Source organism: Trachemys scripta, chromosome 1 (assembly GCF_013100865.1).
Source record: "Trachemys scripta elegans isolate TJP31775 chromosome 1, CAS_Tse_1.0, whole genome shotgun sequence".
Lineage (NCBI taxonomy): Eukaryota > Metazoa > Chordata > Testudines > Emydidae > Trachemys > Trachemys scripta.
This window is the reverse complement of record NC_048298.1, coordinates 100,917,050-100,932,332: the sequence shown is the minus strand read 5'-3', so window position 1 is coordinate 100,932,332 and position 15,283 is coordinate 100,917,050. Positions and strand designations below refer to the sequence as shown.

Genomic DNA, 15,283 nt, shown 5'->3' with positions numbered 1-15,283 from the left:
ATAAGTTTTGCTTGTGCTCAGCACAAGTCCAAACATACGTAAATAGTAGATGCAGATATAGCAAGGCAGTCATTGTGAAAGTTCTGCCAGGAGTCACTGGGAAGCTGCGGCCTCAGTCCTCCTTTTGCAGTCAGGCAAGCATGAAACGATTTAGAATTACAGAAGAATTTTTGAATTTCAGTAATGTGCTTTTGGACTGTTCAGTGTTACTACTTTTTCAATGAAGGTTAAGTTGTGTACTGAATACTTATGACCTTCAGAAGTTCTGTCATCTTTATCTCACTTACATTGTCTGAGTAGGGGGTAGAGACCTTCTTGTCATGCTTCTGTTTGCATTCATGGATGGCATCTGCAGCAATTCAACTCAGTATTTTATTGGTTATTTTTTCAGCTGTAGAATCAGTAGCATTACGTAGCAATGTGGTTTCCCCTTGGATATATGTAGCCATTATTGAATTATTTTTGCATTGATGTTGATGATGCTTTTAGCTCCACCTATATTTTTTTTCTTTTCTCTTCATTTACAACATATAATAGTGTTTTTGGCATGTTTAAATTAGAGCTGTCCATTAATCGCAGTTAACTCACACGATTATCTAAAAAAAATAATTACGAGTAATTGCAGTTTTAATTGCACTGTTAAACAATAGAATACCAATTGAAATTTATTAAATATTTTGGATGTTTTTCTTCATTTTCATATATATTGTATTCTGTGTGGTAATTGAAATAAGCGTATATTATTTTTATTACAAATATTTGCACTGTAAAAATGATAAAAGAAATAGTATTTTTCAGTTAATCTCATACAAATACTGTAGTGCAATCTCTTTGTCGTGAAAGTGCAACTTTCAAATGTAGACCTTTTTTTTTTTTTTGGTTACATAACTGCACTCAAAAACAAAATAGTATAAAACTTCAGCGCCTACAAGTCCACTCAGTCCTATTTCTTGTTCAGCCAACACTAAGACAAACAAGTTTGTTTACATTTACGGGAGTTAATGCTGCCCTCTTCTTATTTATGGTGTCACCAGAAAGTGATAACAGACATTTGCATGGCATTGCAAGATATTTACGTGCCAGATATGCTAAACATTCGTATGCCCCTTCATGCTTTGGCCACCATTTCCGAGGACGTACTTCCATGCTGATTACACTCATTTAAAAAAATAATGCGTTAATTAAATTGGTGACTGAACTCCTTGGGGGAGAATTGTATGTCCCCTGCTCTGTTTTATCTACATTCTGCATATTTCATGTTATAGTAGTCTCGGATAATAACCCAGCGCATGTTCATTTTAAGAACACTTTCACTGAAGATTTGACAAAACACAAAGGAAGTACCAATGTGAGAGTTCTAAAGATAGCTACCGGGGCGGCTCTATGTATTTTGCCGCCCCAAGCATAGCAGTGAGGCAGCTTTCGGCGGCATGCCTGCGGGAGGTCCGCCAGTCCCGTGCCTTCGGCGTACCCGCTGCAGAATTGCCGCCGAAACTATGGGACCAACAGACCTCCTACTGGCATGCCGCTGAAGGCAGCCTGACTGCTGCCCTCACAGCGACCGGCAGGCCACCCCCTGCGGCTTGCCGCCCCACGCACGCACTTGGTGTGCTGGTGCCTGGAGCTGCCCCTGATAGCTACAACACTCAACCCAAGGTTCAAGAATCTGAAGTGCCTTCCAAAATATGAGAGGGACAAGGTGTGGAGCATGTTTTTAGAAGTCTTAAAGAGCAACACTCTGATTCAGAAACAACAGAACCCAAACCACCAAAAAAGAAAATCAACCTTCTGCTGGTGGCAACTGACTCAAATAATGAAAATGAAACATACATCAGTCCGCACTGCTTTGGATTGTTATCAAGCAGAATTCGTGAGCAGCATGGAGGCATGTCCCCTGGAATGGTGGTTGAAGCATGAAGGGACATATGAATCTTTAGCACATCAGGCACATCAATATCTTGCGACGCTGGCTACATCAGTGCCAGGAGAACGCCTGTTCTCACTTTCCGGTGACATTGTAAACAAGAAGTGGGCAGCATTATCTCCTGCAAATGTAAACAAACTTGTTTGTCTGAGTGATTGGCTGAACAAGAAGTAAGACTGAGTGGACTTGCAGGCTCTAAAATTTTACATTTTATTTTTGGAATGCAGTTTTTTTGTACATAATTCTACATTTGTAAGTTCAACTTTCATGATAGAGATTGCATTACTGTACTTGTACTAGGTGAATTGAAAAATATTGTTTATAGTGCAAATACTTGTGTTCAAAAATAAATATAAAATGAACACTGTACAGTTTGTATTCTGTATTGTAATTGAAATCAATATATTTGAAAATGTAGAAAACATCCAAAAATAGATAAATAAATGGTATTCTATTGTTTAACAGTGCGATTAATCGCGATTAATTTTTTTAATCGCTTGACAGCCCTAGTTTAAATCTGTGTTTATGGGGGGGCTATATCCAGGGTGAAGTATTTCAGTTGCCATCAAAGAATGTAACAGCTTTCTTCTTCAAAGAAGAAATGGGTGCTCCACTGTAGGTGTGCTTGTGTCCCTGCGTTGTTGATTAGAAAACTTAGATAGCAGTGTCCGTTCGGCCTGCACGTGCACCGTCCCCTCCTCATGCCCCACCAAAGGGCTAACCAGCGCGCACAGGAGAGCCCCCTCAGTTTCTTCTCAACCGCCGCTGGCTAGAGACGGAGCCATTAGCGGTCCGTTTGAGGATCATTTTCTTTTTCCTTCAGCATTTCAATAGCTAGTTAATCCCCTTAGTTGTAGATTTTCTTTATTTTCTCTCCTCCCTCCTTCCCCCCAAAAGAAAAAAACTTTTAGTTCCCCTTTGTCTAGGGCCCTTTTTCCTCCAGCGCAGGATATGCCTAGCTCACTTGGTTTCAATAAGTGCCTCTTGTGTAAAGAAGCCGTCCCTCTAGCAGCTAAACATTCTCACTGTATCCATTGCTTCAGGGAAGAACACATTTCTCAGAAGTGTGTTCTCTGCCAGCAAGTCAAGCCCAGGTCTCGGAAGGACAGGGAGCTGAGACAAAAACTTATCCTGATGGAGGCAGGTCTTCAGCCTCCGCTGGACCCGTGCCAGGAGTCACCCAGATGGCACAAATCTTCCCCATAGCACTGGATATTTAGGGACTATGGGTCAAAGAAAACAGCTGCAGACCCCTCACGTAAGACTTGTAAAAAGAGAGCCCCGAGCCAGCCAAAAAAGATTGCTGTCATGCTCAATATCGTCGGCACCGAGACAGTCCAAACACGGTACCCATAGCTCACGAGGGTCAGAAGCGACAGGTACTGTTGATGCGTCTAAAGGCCTGATGGGCATAGGCACTGAGCCAACGGTCCGGTAGATAAGGACAAAGACAGAGACCATCCACCACTAAGAAGATGCTGCCAGTACGAGCAGCACCATTGGCACTGTCAACAGTGAGCCACCTAGCCTCAGAGCACTCGACATGGCCAAAATCCCCTGTTCCCTCCAGACCAACTCACCAACAATTGCCATTGGCACTGGTTTGGTCAGCACCACAAGGGTTCTGGCACTCAAGAACTCACGGTATCCGATATACTAGAGTCTCCCTTGATCGGTGCTGGGGCTCCAGTACAGAGTCTTCTCCAGACATGGGAATCTTCACCGACAGTGTGTCATGCACCTCTCTACTCTCTAGTGGTGACTCAGATACTGAGCTGGAGGAGGTCGTCTCTGACCACTCCTTATGCTCTCCTTATGGTGCCCGATATCAACCTGGGGCTCCCCAGTATTCTCCTCCTCCTGCTCCTCAGCCACCATGATATGGCCAGCCATGGGCACCACCACCAGGCACTATCACACTGCCCTAGTGGCCCTACTGGGATCCATGGGCAGCAAATAGACTTCACATCTCCGAGGCATCCAGCGTGTAACTCACTGTGAGCCCTTGAGACTCTCCCCCTCAACCATGACATTCAGAACCACCGAACATCTGGAGGAGATCATAGAAGAACCAGAGGGCAGATTCGAGGACCAACATCTATTCCTCCCTAGACAAGGCAGGGATGGCCCCTCCACCATCCTTAGCTGATGATTTCAGGCTATTTCAGGATTTGGCTAAAAGGGTAGCAGACACACTGCAGATACCTCTAGAAGAGGTAAAAAGTTATCCAGGAGCTTATGATGGATATCTTGCACTCCTGCTCCTCCTCTAGAATAGTCCTCCCAATCTACAAGGCCCTTCTGGATCCAGCCAAGACTATTTGGCAAACGCCTGGCATCGGTCATGTAAATGGGCCAATAAAAAAAATACTACATCCCGGCTCGGGATACAGAGTTGTTTTTTCTCATCCTTCCCCAGTTCAATTGGTGTGGATGCTGTAAACTCCCAGAGTCACCAATACAAAGTGAGATCCACCACTTATAATAGAGATTGGAAACGCTTTGACCTCTTTGGGGTGGGGGGAAAGGCCTATTCCTCTGCCACATTGCAATTTAGAGTTGCAAACTATCAAGCTTTAACAGCAAACTTATTGATCAGCTTCCCGGAGTACGAAACTTGCTAGTGGCCAGTCTCCCCTCTACTTTGGAGTTCTTGTTAAGGACTCTGCGGGAGGGAAGGAACCGAGTGGGGTTTGCCAGCATGCACTGGTTAGCCTCGTGCGGGGGGGGAAGGGCACGAGGAGGGAACAGAGCATGTGTGAGCTGAATGGACACTATCAAAGTTCTCTGATCAGCAGTGCAGGGACACAAGCACACCTACAGTGGAGCACTCAGAGAGAGACATCTCAAAGAGCAATCGTTACTGCATAAGGCAAGTAACTTCCTCTTGTTAAAGTTAGTTGTTGGCCTTTCAGTTGTTACAGCATAATCGCTGATCTGTCACTTTTTGGGAGGCAAAGATTAACAGACTTCTCTTGTAAATGAAGCTGATATTGAAAGGACTGTGTGTTTGTTCTTTGTACAATGCCTAGAACAATGGGATCTTAGTCCACGGCTGGGGTTCTGAGGTACTACAGTAATACATATATTTAATAATAAAAAGCTGCTGAAAGGCATGGAACAGAGACCTAAATTATAATCCCAGTTATGTTTTGAGAAAGAGGTGGCATCTAAAATCTCATCATTTGCCTTTTCACAGATTTGAAATTAGAGCCTAAAGTTTTATAGTACCAAAAAAGTGTTCATGTAAATACTTCAGAATTTCAAAAAATTTAAATTCCCTCCCACAGTAACCTCCACTGAGGTTTTTTTTTTTTTTTTAAAAAGATAACCTAGTCCCAGATTTTTCACAGCCTTGATTTCTATTCTGTTGATAAAGGTATTCTTCATCAACACATCAGTTTGTTAGGGTACTTAACATATAGAAATCTGAGATTTATATTGCTTTAGTAATCTTTTTGTTCTATACTCAATAAGCAATATATAAATTCAACAGCATACATCCAGAGTATATTTCCATTACAGAACCAAAAAAGGGGCATAATTAAGATTGGGTGGGCACTGTAAGCCAGCTGAGATGAATAATGAATGATGGATCATCTGACATGCAAACTGGATGTATTCTTTAATTGCCTATTTTCAGATTTTAATTTTTGAAGATAAAGTGTAGAGTTTTTGTAAGACAAGGTAGGTTTTTGGAGGTGTTAGCTGTAAATCTCTGAAACACACTTTCAACCTTTTTGAACAAATTTGATAAAATTGGATATATTAGACCTGTATGTGTGTTCAGTGTTATGGCATTCTTTGCACTATTAGCTATTTCTGAGAAACGAATTAACTGGAAGATGGAGAACCTTTAAGTCTAGATTAGAATAGCAATTATAGCTTTAGAATTGATGATCATCTCATGTGCTATTTGCTCTTGTTCTAGCTAAATAATTCCTCTACAGAGGAGTCAGAAAGCTCAGGTGATGAAGAGAAACAGGAGGTAACATCAAATTTCAAGGAGGAATCTAAGATGATAAGGGACCTCTGTCAAACTACCCAGAAGCCATCTAAAAATGAAACTCCAAGTAAAGGGTGAGATAAATGATGTGGGAGGTCTGGTTTATAAATTGATAAGAACTTCCAGACAAACATATTTGTAAGTCTTTGTTTAATATGAATATAAAAATTATTTCCTTCAGTGAAATTAAAATTCCCTTATGTACTGTCTGATCTGTTTTTCTAGGGAATGTCCTACCTCGACAAGTACAGAAGAAGAAGCTATTCAGGGCATGCTTTCTATGGCAGGATTGCACTATACCACATGTTTACCAGGTCATATACAAAGCACAGACTGTACAGATAAAAGAACCTCTCATCAGGAACACAGAAGTTACCCCAGAAGTAAGCATAAGGACAGGCAGCCATCCCAGAGTCATAAAACAGAATGTGGTAGGTACTTACGTTAACTATCATTGCCATGCTATGTTACACTAGGGCTAAGATTTTCAAAAATAAGTGCCTAAAATTAGGTTCCTAGTTCCATAGTGAAGTTCCTAAACAAGTCTGGCATACTTTCCAGAAGTCAGTGAGATAAGTGTGCTCAACACTTCTGTAAGCCAGGCCAAATCTATTTAGGCGCCTAACTTTAACGAGGCCTTAGCTGTCAACCCAAAAGTTTCTTCAGCACCTTTTGGCGTTACAGGAGTTAAACCGGTATGGATGGATGAACTGAAAGCTGTAATTCCCTCCAGGGGAAAAAGCTGAAAGCAATAGTTCATAAGATCTCTCTAACTGTTGCTTTCATGGTATATGCCTCACTAGATAAACCTTAGATTCTCAGTCTGCTTGATGGCTTCTAATACTGTCTCTCTAAAAAGCACATATGGATTTGTTCCTGGAATGCAGATGTAAAGGCTAGACAGTTAATGGCTGTAGCCTTATTCTCATAGGGAGATCAGTTTGGTAAACCTTAGAAAATGTTATAGCTGAAAAGCAGCTGATAAAGGAAACTTTTACCTTTTGGTGAAATGAAAAAGTAAAAATCACAGTCTATTACAGGAACGGGGAAATCATTTTGTAGTCCACAATATTCAGATACCTACAAAAATAGTTTGGAAAAGGAGAAAGTCCTGCAGAGTTGGAATAGAAGATCTGTTCAGAGAAAAATACTCTATCCAAGCTTATCTCCATACACACAAGCACAGTGTGACTAGATGTGGCCTCTGCAAGGGTGTAGCTCATCGGGTGACACCAAAAGTTTTATCTATAGAAATGAACTATGCTGGAGAAATGAGTCCTAGACATAATATAGAAAGGGATATATAATAGAATTGAAGAGCGTTCCAAAGATACAGAATAGCATCAGAAGTTTAAAAACAAAGCAATAATGTAAGCAATAATAGAGGCATGCAATTCAGCAGAGCTAGGAACTGGAGATTTCTCAATACTGCATCTGACGAAGTGAGTATTCACCCATGAAAGCTTATGCTCCAATACGTCTGTTAGTCTATAAGGTGCCACAGGACTCTTTGTCGCTCAATACTTTTTGTGGCCATGAGTGCGTGGAGGTTGGTGGGGAGGAATCTGTGCTGATACTGGACCAAGGTACCAAGCAAATTTAAATTACACAGGGAGACTTTTTGTAGTCTCTCTAGTATCAGCAAATTCTCTCAACATCAATATATCTAAAAGAAACACGTGCCTATTCCAAACCTCCACATGAAATTCCTCCATTTTTCTCATAACAATTTGTATTTCCAATACAAATTCTTATGGTTAAGATTATTGACCTGTCCCATAATCTTCATAGATGTCTTAGTGGTCCAATAGCAGCTCTTTGAGAGAAGAGAATCCATACCATTCTTTCTTAAATTGTTTATCAGGACTTAGACGACAAAGTCAGACAGTACAATAACACTACAATTCAGTTCTTTCAAGTATGACTTCCTGATAAACCACAAAAAACATCTGCAGTCAGCAAGATCATGACTCACCTAGGTGTCCAGATAGTTACAAAGAGAGATCATTTATTGTGTAGGTGAAGCAATCAAAGATTACGGCTATACTTAGACTGTTTCAGCAGAAACCAGAAGTCACAATTGTCCCCTTGTGAGATCCCTTGGGATGCTTGGATCTTGTATTGATTCTTATCTGGACAAGATAACATAAAGCTGCTACAGACCTTTACACTGTCCATTCTTTGGACATCAGCCAGTCTGGGAAAAAGTAGATGGTTCCAAAATACCAGCTTATCACTCAGGAAGAATCAAACACTACTTACCATAGACAGAATTCTGGGAGCCTACATTAGTAAAATGGTTCAGGTGTTATACTTTCCGGAGATGTCAAAAAACTGACTAGAGTTCAGGCCATTTTGACTAGGTCTGTAAGAGTTTTAGGAAGAGATGTCTTAAACTTATTCTGAGAATGACAGACGCCACCACTGTAATAACATGCATCATTTCCCAAGGAAGAAAGAAATTCAATTGCCCTTTATCTAAAAAGCAGTCCACCATCTGTCATGGGAAAAGAGAAAATTTGTTCTTGAAAACTCGTCACGTGAAAGGGAAAAGAGAGATCAGCACTGCCTGACTATGATACAAGAATTAGACCAAGTGGAATGAAGTCTCAGCCAAAGACTTGTTACCATGATGATTCACCAATTCAGAGTCAAATCACCGATTCTTCTTTGAGAGGCCTCTGCATAATCCCACATTTGGGATACAGCAGCCATGTGCAGCTCAGAAGGTGGAACCTAACTAGCATTGCCCATCTCACGCACCCCTCTTTGCTTGGCTCTTACCTGTTCATGAGCATTCTAGGGTGTGTCTGTAAAAGGAGGCATAGTACTCCAATTGCCTCTGCTCTTTCCACCTGCCAGAGATGACAGACAAAGAATAGCTCTGGAGAAGATAATCCCAGATGTCTTAAACAGTGCTTTAGTTGTTAATTAGTTTCTTAGGTAGCCTATTTTTATTAAAGTTAAGGTTTTTAGTCCTCTCAGAAATTGACCCAGCAGTGTCCTCCTTTTCTACCCATCTCCCATTTAACCAAAGTTACACACAATATCTAAGTGAAAAAGGCTTTAATTACCTTAAAACTGTACTGACCAAGAAGGCTGTGGTTCTCCAGACTGATGTAGGTTAAGTTCTTCTATTCTGCTCCCAGCCCACCTTGGTTTTCTCAGCTAAGCCCTATCCCCTCATCGAAACCTTACTGAATTGCTGTCCTGGGACGCTCTTGGGTATGAGGTTTACAAATCAGCATTGTTGTCAGCTTTCATTTTCCTTCATATGGGCATTTAGATTGTAACATTGTAGAGTAGGGTCTATTTTGTGTCTTGTAGTCATAGAAATATAGGGCTGGAAGTCAAGTCCAGCCCCCTGTGCTGTGACAGGGCAAATTAAAGTAAGCCACCATCCCTGAGATGGGTTTGTCCAACCTGTTTTTAAAAATCTCCAGTGATGGGAATTCCACAACCTCCCTTGGAAGCCTATTCCAGAGCTTAACTACTCTTTTATAGTGAGAAAATTTTTCCTAATATTTAACCTAAATCTCCCTTACTGCAGATTAAGCCAGTTACTACTTGTTCTACTTTCAGTGGACATGAAGAACAATTGATCACTGTCTTTTTTATAACAGCCCTTAACATGTTTGAAGGTTACTAGGTTCCCCATAGTCGTCTTTCTTAAGAATAAAAACGCCCTGTTTTAACCTTTCTTCATAAGTCAAGTTTTCTAAACTTCATCATTTTTGTTGCTCTCCTGTGGACTCTCTCTCCAGTTTGTCCCCATTTTTCCAGAAGTGTGGCACCCAGAATTGGGCACAGTACTCCAGCTGAGACTATCCAGCCAAAGCATACCAGCACTTTAATAAAAACAAACCAGTGGTGAATGTGAGTTGCAGAAGGCTTGTACCTTTTGTGGACTGTCTTACAAGGATGCAGAAAAGTCAAGAAACAGATATTAAGGAAGCATCCACCAGGCATGGTTCTTAGACAGTACTATGGCAATGAGGGCAGCTGTTTTCAACATCAGTACTTTCAGATCCACATGGCCATATTTATCAGACTATCATATTGAGGGTCAGCAGAAATGTGGGCAATTTGATGTGCCAAATAGGTATGGAGGGGAAGTGAGAAATCTGACATTTCTGATGTGAGAGATCTGTGGTAACAGACCCTTGTATTATGAGAATAGTTTGTCTAAGATCTTTCACAATACGTTTTCTATTTCATCTCAATTGTAGGTTTCAAGTTTTTCAGTCACAATTAAGAATTTCAGAGTTTCAACTTGCTAAATTTCTTTTTAGGTAAGCACACGAGGGAAGAGGAAAGAAGCATGGGGACTTCAGTATGGGCAAGACAGCTAAATGCAGCTTCCAGGGTTACCCCTCAGGTAAGACAACATTTTAACCCTTGTTATAGAACAAGGAGTATGCAGCTGTCAACAAAAAACAAAACCAGTAAACTTGATGAAGGTATCTCCCTACTGCCCGTCTGGTAACTAAATAACTTTGGAGCTGGTAATTGATGACTATCTGTATCATATTTTATCTGAGCTGTTCTGCCTATTTGGATGTTTTAGGAAACCTAAGTATATTATAAAATTACTATAAAGACACTAGGTATCTTAAGAAAAAAGGTGAATTTACTGTTCACGAAAGGTTCCAGATTGATGATCCACAGACATGGAGTCTTACTCTGTCTGAAGTAAGTTCTAGCTTTCCCATATTGCCCAGTCAAACTTTATTTGGACATTTCACCACCTCTTTCTTTACCCTCTAGTCATACTGCCATACAAAGCTGTCAATTGTGTGGTGGTTTTTGAGATGTGGACACTTGCCCATTAGAAACTGGACTAAGGCCTTGTCTACACTACGAGAGTAGTTCGATTTTACTTAAATCGAATATTTGGAATCGATATTGCAAAGTCGAACGTGTGTGTCCACACTAAGGACAGTAATTCGACTTTGTGAGTCCACACTAACGGGGAAAGCGTCGACATTGGAAGCGGTGCACTGTGGGCAGCTATCCCACAGTTCCCGCAGTCCCCGCTGCCCATTGGAATTCTGGGTCGAGCCACCAATGCCTTCTGGGTAAAAAAATGTGTCGAGGGTGCTTTTGGGTAACTGTCGTCATCCATCCATCACTCACTCCCGCCCTCCCTCCCTCCCTGAAAGCGCCGGCGGGAAATCATTTCGCGCACTTTTCAAGTCATTGACAGCGCGGACGCCACAGCACTGTGAGCATGGAGCCCGCTGCAACCATCGCTGCAGTTGTGGCCGCTCTCAACGCCTCGCAGCTTATCATACAGGTTGCCCTGAGGCAGATGCAGAAAAGTCAGGCGAGGAGGCTACGTCAACGCGGTGATGGCCTGAAGTGTGAGAGTAGCACAGACCTCTCAGAAAGCAGGGGACCCAGCGCCGAGGACATCACGGTGGCAATGGGTCATGTTGATGCCGTGGAACGGCGATTCTGGGCACGGGAAACAAGCACTGAGTGGTGGGACCGCATAGTGCTGCAGGTCTGGGATGAATCACAGTGGCTGCGAAACTTCCGCATGCGGAAGGGAACTTTCCTTGAACTTTGTGAGTTGCTGTCCCCTGCCCTGAAGCGCAATGACACCCGGATGCGACCAGCCCTGACTGTCCATAAGCGAGTGGCCATAGCCCTCTGGAAGCTTGCAACGCCTGACAGCTACCGGTCAGTCGCGAGCCAGTTTGGGGTGGGCAAATCTACCGTGGGGGTTGTTGTGATGCAAGTAGCCAAGGCAATCGTTGATGTACTGCTGCCAAAGGTAGTGACCCTGGGAAACGTGGAGGCGATCATAGATGGCTTCGCAGCGATGGGATTCCCAAACTGCGGTGGGGCCATAGATGGAACTCACATCCCTATCCTGGCACCGGACCACCAGGCCAGCCAGTACATTAACAGAAAGGGCTACTTTTCCATGGTGCTGCAAGCACTGGTGGACCACAGGGGACGTTTTACCAACATCTACGTGGGATGGCCGGGCAAGGTTCATGACGCTCGTGTTTTCAGGAACTCTGGTCTGTTTAGACGGCTGCAGCAAGGTATTTACTTCCCGGACCACAAAATAACTGTTGGGGATGTGCAGATGCCTATAGTCATCCTCGGGGACCCAGCCTACCCGCTAATGCCCTGGCTCATGAAGCCCTATACAGGTGCCCTGGACACTGAAAAAGAACTCTTCAACTACCGGCTGAGCAAGTGCAGAATGGTGGTGGAGTGTGCTTTTGGACGTCTCAAGGGGAGATGGAGAAGCTTGATGACTCGCTGTGATCTCAGCGAAACCAATATCCCCATTGTTATAGCAGCTTGCTGTGTGCTCCACAATCTCTGTGAGAGCAAGGGGGAGACCTTTATGGCGGGGTGGGAGGTTGAGGAAATTAGCCTGGCTGCTGATTACTCACAGCCAGACAGCCGGGCGATTAGAAGAGACCAGCGGGAAGCGCTGTGCATCCGGGAGGCTTTGAAAGCAAAGTTCCTGAGTGAGCAGGGTAACCTGTGACTTTCTAATTTTGTGTACAGAGAAGCCTTCACCCCACTTCCAACACACGTTTCAAAATAAAAATAGTTCTACTTTGTTAAAGCACACCGTTTTCTGTAATACTGTTTTCGCGGGAATTTTTTAAAACTGGGACGCAGACTGTGGTGCGGAGCGGGTGTAGTGTAGTCGCGCGAATGCAGCTTCTAAACTGAAGGACTGACAGGCTCCGGTGCGGTGGGATGGTTCTTTCAACGGAGCCTGTCACCCCTCCTGATAGGGACTGTGTGTATGGGGGTACTATGTGACTTTGTGGCGGGGGGGGACGCTTACAGATCCCCTGCTGTGTGGCTCTGTGATCCTGCCTAAGGACCGCCGCTTCAGATCTCTAACTGCCCTCCCGTGCCACAAAGTCACAGAGCAACCCACCTCCCACCACATAACATGAAAAGAACCTCCCAGACTAACCAGGGTAAGTAGTCACTGCATCACTGCACTATGTATGTGCCCTGCTGCTGTGCCTGCCCCCGACTATGTACCCTGCCAAAGGTGACTGTCCTGTCCAATTACCAACCCCCTTTCCCCCCCTCCTCCAAAAGAACATGATGGAAACAGTAGTTAACAGAAACATATTTTTTATTAACAACTACACAGGGGACTGGGAAGTGAAACTTGGACGGGGGCTTGTGTCAGGCGGGAAGGAAAGAACTTGTCAAACTTTGGGGACTGAGAGCCTTCTGCTGCTCGAGCTCTCTGCAGGGGTGCAGTGAGAGTTAGCAGGGACTCTGCCGCCTCTCCTTCTGTGCACTTTGGGTGAAGGGAGTATGGGACTTGGTGGCGGGGGAGGGCGGTTAGAGATGGACTGCAGCGGGGCTCTGTCCTCCTGCCTCCGTTCCTGCAGAACATCCACAAGGCGCCGGAGCGTGTCCGTTTGCTCCCTCAGTAGTCCAAGCAGGGTTTGAGTCGCCTGCTGGTCTTCCTGACGCCACCTCTCCTCCCGATCCATGTTGGCTTGGTGCATTTGGGACAAGTTCTCCCGCCACTGGGTCTGCTGTGCTGCCTGTGCTCTGGAGCAGGCTATAAGCTCGGAGAACATGTCCTCCCGTGTCCTCTTCTTCTTATGCCTAATCCTCCCTAGCCTCTGGGAGTGTGATGACAGGCTAGGTTGTGAGACAGTCGCAGATGGGGCTGTGGGAATGGGAAAAAGGGAGTGAATTCCTCAGAAAGATAAATGTAGTTGTGAACAAAGAACATAGTCTTTCTCTGTGAACAGGACCATGCACAGCACCTATCACATGCGCACTCAGCACAAGGTCGAATTCTCGGCCTTCGCATTCACTGTCTGTGGTTTTGCAGAGCACTTTTGAGAACCCTGTCAGGACAACGGAATTTCTGTTGCAGGCAGACATGGTAAGCCGTAGATTCGTGGCAGCTTAAAACTTTAATATTAGCAATGGCCTCATTTCACATTGAAATCAATGTCGGTCCCTGCTGCCAGCAATCCGGCAAGCAGGAAGTTTGCTCCTGTCCCACACCCTCGCGGCTGTCCCCGGGAACGATCCCTTTCGGCTGACCCTTTCCCGCCTCCACCGCGTGGCTGCAAACCAGCCAACACTAATAACATTCCCCTACCTCATTCAAAGCAGGTCTTCATGAGCGACATCACCCTCATGAGGATCTCTGAGAGCGACAGACAGAGAATGCTCCGGGAAAGCCTCCAAAGACCAGGGCCGTATGCCGCCATGCTGTGCCAAGCAATGATTCCGGAGTACTTGCTAGTCTCGTGGCGCGGCAACGTGTCCTACTACGGAGGACCCAATAAGGCCGCTCTCCCCAAGAACCTAATGCAGCGGATTTCAAATTACCTGCAGGAGAGCTTCCTTGAGATGTCCCAGGAGGATTTCTGCTCCATCCCCGGACATATAGACCGCATCTTACTGTAGCTGCAGTAGCAGGGACTACACAGTAGAGCGGCTTGGGCAGGACAATCATGCAAAACCGGACATTGCTAGATTTTTTTGAAATACTTGCACTGCCCATGACTGAACCGTTAAGTTATTCAAAGTAATCATGAGAAACCCATTTTTTACATTGTTAATAATCATGTTCTGTTACAAATAAATGTTTAGATGTTTACAACACTTACTGGATGATCCTTCACCAGATTCTGTGTCCGGGGTAACGGCTGGGGAGGGTTGGTAGGGGATCTCTGTAAGGGTGATGAAGAGATCCTGGCTGTCGGGGAAATCAGCGTTGTGAGCGCTGTCGACTGCCTCGTCCTCCTCATCTCCTTCCTCATCTTCCCCGTCCGCTAACATGTCCGAGGATCCGGCCGTGGACACTATCCCATCCTCAGAGTCCACAGTCAGTGGTGGGGTAGTGGTGGCGGCCGCACCGAGGATGGAATGCAGTGCCTCGTAGAAACGGGATGTCTGGGGATGGGATCCGGAGCGTCCGTTTGCCTCTTTGGTCTTCTGGTAGCCTTGCCTCAGCTCCTTGATTTTCACGCGGCACTGCGTTACATCCCGGCTGTATCCTCTCTCTGCCATGTCTTTAGAGATCTTCTCATAGATCTTTGCATTCCGTCTTTTGGATCGCAGCTCGGAAAGCACGGACTCATCGCCCCACACAGCGATGAGATCCAAGACTTCCCGATCAGTCCATGCTGGGGCCCTCTTTCTATTCTGAGCTTGCACTGCCATCAGTGCTGGAGAGCTCTGCATCGTTGCCAGTGCTGCTGAGCTCGCCACGATGTCCAGACAGGAAATGAGATTCAAACTGGCCAGACAGGAAAAGGAATTCAAATTCAAATTTTCCCGGGGCTTTTCCTGTGTGGCTGGTCAGAGCATCCGAGCTCGTACTG

General features: G+C 44.5%; 1 protein-coding gene across 1 annotated transcript in view; it reads left to right on the top strand.

Moving 5' to 3' along the window:
- Positions 1-15,283, top strand: part of KDM7A (lysine demethylase 7A) — a 101,518-nt gene that overhangs the window by 81,000 nt on the left and 5,235 nt on the right. The window contains exons 16-18 of the mRNA XM_034779258.1: positions 5,856-6,004; positions 6,156-6,361; positions 10,223-10,308. Coding sequence (XP_034635149.1) covers positions 5,856-6,004; positions 6,156-6,361; positions 10,223-10,308 — 441 coding nt within the window. The remainder of the gene's footprint in view (positions 1-5,855; positions 6,005-6,155; positions 6,362-10,222; positions 10,309-15,283) is intronic.